The sequence below is a fragment of the Sinocyclocheilus rhinocerous genome, unplaced genomic scaffold (genome assembly GCF_001515625.1).
Source record: "Sinocyclocheilus rhinocerous isolate Xijiao unplaced genomic scaffold, SAMN03320098_v1.1 scaffold282, whole genome shotgun sequence".
NCBI lineage: Eukaryota > Metazoa > Chordata > Actinopteri > Cypriniformes > Cyprinidae > Sinocyclocheilus > Sinocyclocheilus rhinocerous.
This window is the reverse complement of record NW_015626046.1, coordinates 90272-95001: the sequence shown is the minus strand read 5'-3', so window position 1 is coordinate 95001 and position 4730 is coordinate 90272. Positions and strand designations below refer to the sequence as shown.

Genomic DNA, 4730 nt, shown 5'->3' with positions numbered 1-4730 from the left:
ATATATATATATATATATATTAAAATAGTAGTTAAGTAAATAGTTAAATAATACAAACGAAATAAAATGATTATAAATAATAAAAATGAAATAATTAAATTCCATAATTCCAAGCATTCCAAGAACTTAATTTATTTCAGGGTTCACACTGACCAAATAATTGATATGATATTTCCAGTTGTTTATGGGATTATTTTGGGATGAAGGGTTTCTGCTTAATAAAATATTTTAGAGCTTGGCATAAAATAAATAAATAAATGGTTTTAAAATTTCTATGATTTTTCCATGCCTGGAAATCACACTTTAAAAATGACCAGGAAATTATAGTTGTTGGAAGAAAAAAATGAAATAAGAAAAATGTCTATATTTTTTTTTTTTTGCTGATTTAGCTTATTTCGAAGCTTATTTTATTCAATTTTAAATAGTTTTAAACTATTTTGTGGCCACTTTGTAAGTGTGCTGATGCTCCATATGATTCCCCTGGTTGAGAATAAATGGACTAAACAGTTTGCCGCTGTGCATTTTGGTCAGATCCGGTCATCGGTAGTTTATTAGAATCTCTATTTTAAGTCTAGACTCCAAAAAAGTGCTTGTGGGTGAAGAACAAGGAGTAATGGTGACTTACTGAAAACCTTAACAAACATTTTTTGTGTGTTTAGCTGCTGTGGCTTCATGGTCAATTTCATACTACCCTAGAAGCATATGTGTATTGGAAAGATCATCTGTGGATTTCAGCTGCACCTTTGATTATCCATATTATTACACACCTAAAACAACAAAATGGTTCAAACCAGAAGTTCATCAGAAACAAGATGGATCACAGATGGGAATATCTGTCTATCAGTCAAATACAGCAGAGATTCACCAGCTGTACAAAAACAGAACAGCTTATGCAAACCAAGACAGAAACTGCTCACTGCAGATACACAATGTCTCCAAAAGTGACAGTGGAATGTATTTCTTTCGCTTTGAAACGAATTCCAATTATGGAAAATACACTGGATCAGGTGGCATACACCTCAGCGTAGCAGGTAAATGAAAGGCCATATTTGTTCAATGACATAAAATATCAGTAAGCCATCTCCAGCATACACTCTAAAAATCAAAGGTTCCAGAGTTTTTTCTTTTTTGTAGTGACACCATAGAAGGACCATTTTTGGTTCGTCAAAGAACCTTTCAGTGAACAGAATTGTTTTTCTTAATGTAAAGAACATTTTAATAACCTTTTGAGCAATGGAAAGGTTCCATGGTTGTTAAAGGTTTTTCATGGAACCATCAATGCCAATAAAGGATGGAATGCTGGGATGCTGATGCTGGTGTAACCTAGTCCTTTTAATTTTTCAAACAGGTTTCTGATTACATTTCATTAATCTACACTACTTTTAACAGTTCTACCTTTTAGAGTAACAGTGAAAACACAAAAGGCGAATGGACACATCCATGAAGGAGACTCTGTGACATTGGCATGCGGCACAGAAAACTGCACCCCAACACAAGAGCAGTTTGCCTGGTTTAAAAACCAACATCTGATTCCAGAAGCCACTGACAGTGTGCTCCGCATCTCTTCTGTCTCTCACGATGATTTTGGCAACTACTCCTGCGGTCTGAAGAACAGCAGCTCAACTTCAGGAGATGAAATATTGCTTGATGTAAAATGTATGTTCACATCTCTGGCTAGTCTGTCATTTAAAGCACATCACAGCTTTGTTCAAAAACCTGATAAGCAGCATTTTAAGGCATCATAAACACACAGTTACCATAAAAATATGGAAGCTAGAAGATTTCAGAAGATTTCACTAAACCAGTCACCGTTTCTGATGCAACATTTCTTTGCAACAGCACCATTGCATGCAAATGTTCTCTTGCAAATACAGATCCTGTTGTTTCTCCCCACAGATAGTCCAAAGAACGTTGAAATAGCCGTTTTGCCATCTGGAAGGATACAAGAAGGAAACTCACTGACTCTGATCTGTATGAGCAATGCCAATCCTGCAGTGATAAACTACAGTTGGTTTATGATCAAAGAAGCAAACGTCTCTCATATAGGATTTGATCGTGAATTCTCCATCAAATCTGCCAGTCAGAAGGATGATGAACAATACTTCTGCACTGCTAAGAATGACATGGGTTCTCAAAACTCTACAGTGATAGCACTGAATGTTGAAGGTAATAGGGAATATTTCATTCACAAGGAAAGAACGGCTTTTGAAATGGAATACTGAGTACTAAATATTGTACAGTATATTGCCCTCAGTGTATGAAAAATATCATGTAAGCAGCGTTTTCCCATTTTTAGTTCAACTTTGTGTAACGGAGGCCAGCGGTAGGTGCTGTGCAGGTAAACCTCACTCCCCTTATCTCAAGAGACGCACTAGCGACTGAAGCTAGTGGCTGCAGTCTTTAGCCTCCTTGTTAGTGCATCCACCTCCCATGCCGGAGACCCGGGTTCGAGACCCACTCGGAGCGAGAACGAGGTGTGGCGGAGAGGACCCGGGAGAGAGGGGTTACATTTGCATTAAAAAAGAATGTTTTATAACATTAGTAATGTGACTTCGGTTCACTTATCACACTGAAAATAACATCCTGCACATTTTGGAAAATATCACTTAGGTATTGCATGCATACAGAAAACTTGCATGAGACATAGTAAGAAAATGATGCTATTCTGAGCAAAGTTTACCCAAATGTATCCACATTTTTTGTTTGTTTCTATAGTGACTATTCATCAAAATTTCTTGCTGACTGCAACAGCTGTGTTTTTGTTTCTAATGGCAGTAGTCATGTTTGGTCTGATTATAAGGTGAGTGGACGCACAGCATGTGATAATATAGCCTACTGTTGAAATGCAGAGAGAACATAAAGTTCATATGTGTTCAACGTTGCTTGAGTTTGTACTCTGTGGAAATGACACTACACATTACACAAGCCCTCGATGACTTCCCCCATCATCATGTACTGCGTTCAGTATTGCGCTGCTTGTATTTCATGCATGTCAAGCATGCAATCGGTTTACGCAAATCTTGCACTTGCAGCTAATTCTAACCGATTTACATAATAATTGTTGTGACTAAAGTGTAGTATTCTGGCCATTCTAAATTATTAACACGTAATAATACAGTATAATTACTTCAAAAGGAATCTAGTCAGATTAGACGCCATATTGAATTTAATGAGGATGAAATTAAACAAGTCTGTAAAACTGTATCTGCTTACATCTTTACAGGAGGATACCGTTTACGTCAAAGAAGCAGCCCACAGAACAGGTATTAAACACATGAACAGTTCATCTTATTTTAAATGCACAAAAGGCCTCTGTATGTATTAAATGCACACTAAATTAACACTAGTGATTTTTCATCTCTGATCAGACACCTGCAGCCACAGTCACAGAGGAGATCTATGAGAACCTGAGAAAATCAGCAGAGTCTGAGGAAAACCATACAACATACGTGATATATGCAGATCTAAGTCTTCCTCCATCAACCTCAGACAGGTAATGATTAAAATGTCATAATGATGATTATTCGTGGGGGGAAATCTGTGGAACTGATTTATAAACTCCCTGTATGTGTTGACATACAGTATGTCCTTCTAAACAGGAAGGTTCAGACATCGAAGGAACATCTACAGGCTTCAAAAAAAAAAAAAAGGAATGAGGCATAAAAGATTTACTGTAAAAAAAAAAATTAATAAATAAAAAAATTGCTGCCTTAATTTGTTTAGTTTAATCAAATTGGCTTATTATTAAATTTTTACTAATTATTATTTTTTTTTTTTAATAATTATTTAATATTTTTTTATTTCATATCTTTGATATTTTCATTATAAAGAATGTTATTAATATATTATTTTAAATAAAAGACTGTCTAATACATGTAAACATTTCTTTTGTTTTGTAGACCACGTTGCAACAGTCAAGAGGACAACACCGTGATCATCTACAGCCTTCTTAGTTACAAAGACTGAATGAATCTTATCCCTGTGAATAATGAGATTTAGCAAGCAGCTGTTGTTGAAACTTCTCTCTTTTTATTCAAAAGAATTAAATGACTATAATTGCGAATAAATTTACATCGAGTACAAAATTACTATAGGGTCACACATTACAATGAGTATAAAAGCATTAAAGAAATAATTTATACAATGTACAGAGAAGATAAAAAAAGTATTAATAAATCCATATGTACATCTTTTTGCATGCATCTGTATTTACATCCACATTTAACATCACTTGACCAAAACATTCAAACACGGTGCATTTATGAAACAAATAAAATGCAATGTTGAAAAAAAAAAAAAATTGAAACGAATAAAATGCAAAGTTCTATCTATATTAACTATATTAAATGGTTCTTTTTATCTTTACAAAAGGGATTATCGTTCACATTAAACTGAAAATTCATGTCTTTTCAAATCCATTGGACGTTCTTTCTTTCACCTGTTCCTTTAATCAAGATTTTATACAAGCCACAAGCATATGTTAGATGTGCAATAAATTAACATTAGTGATGTTATTAAGCTATGATATTATGCTCCCATTATGTCAGTAATATACTTTAACATGTCAACATCATATTCTACTTAGCTGCATTTTGCTTTTATCTGCTCACTACTGAATGTACATTCAGCTCAAGCAGCATTTGTCATGTACAGTATTTACAGTGCTGGATCACACTCATAATACTCCTCTACATCATACATTTGGTACAATCACAATTTAATAACAAACA

At 34.5% G+C, this 4730-nt stretch overlaps 1 protein-coding gene across 1 annotated transcript in view; it reads left to right on the top strand.

Annotated features, from left to right (window-relative positions):
- Nucleotides 1-4011, top strand: part of LOC107709614 (sialoadhesin-like) — a 4606-nt gene extending 595 nt beyond the window's left edge. Inside the window, exons 2-8 of the mRNA XM_016514138.1 lie at nucleotides 660-1031; nucleotides 1390-1656; nucleotides 1897-2166; nucleotides 2716-2800; nucleotides 3224-3263; nucleotides 3369-3493; nucleotides 3900-4011. Of these exons, the coding sequence (XP_016369624.1) occupies nucleotides 660-1031; nucleotides 1390-1656; nucleotides 1897-2166; nucleotides 2716-2800; nucleotides 3224-3263; nucleotides 3369-3493; nucleotides 3900-3966 (1226 nt within the window). The 3' untranslated portion in view covers nucleotides 3967-4011. The remainder of the gene's footprint in view (nucleotides 1-659; nucleotides 1032-1389; nucleotides 1657-1896; nucleotides 2167-2715; nucleotides 2801-3223; nucleotides 3264-3368; nucleotides 3494-3899) is intronic.
- Nucleotides 4012-4730: the final 719 nt, after the last annotated feature.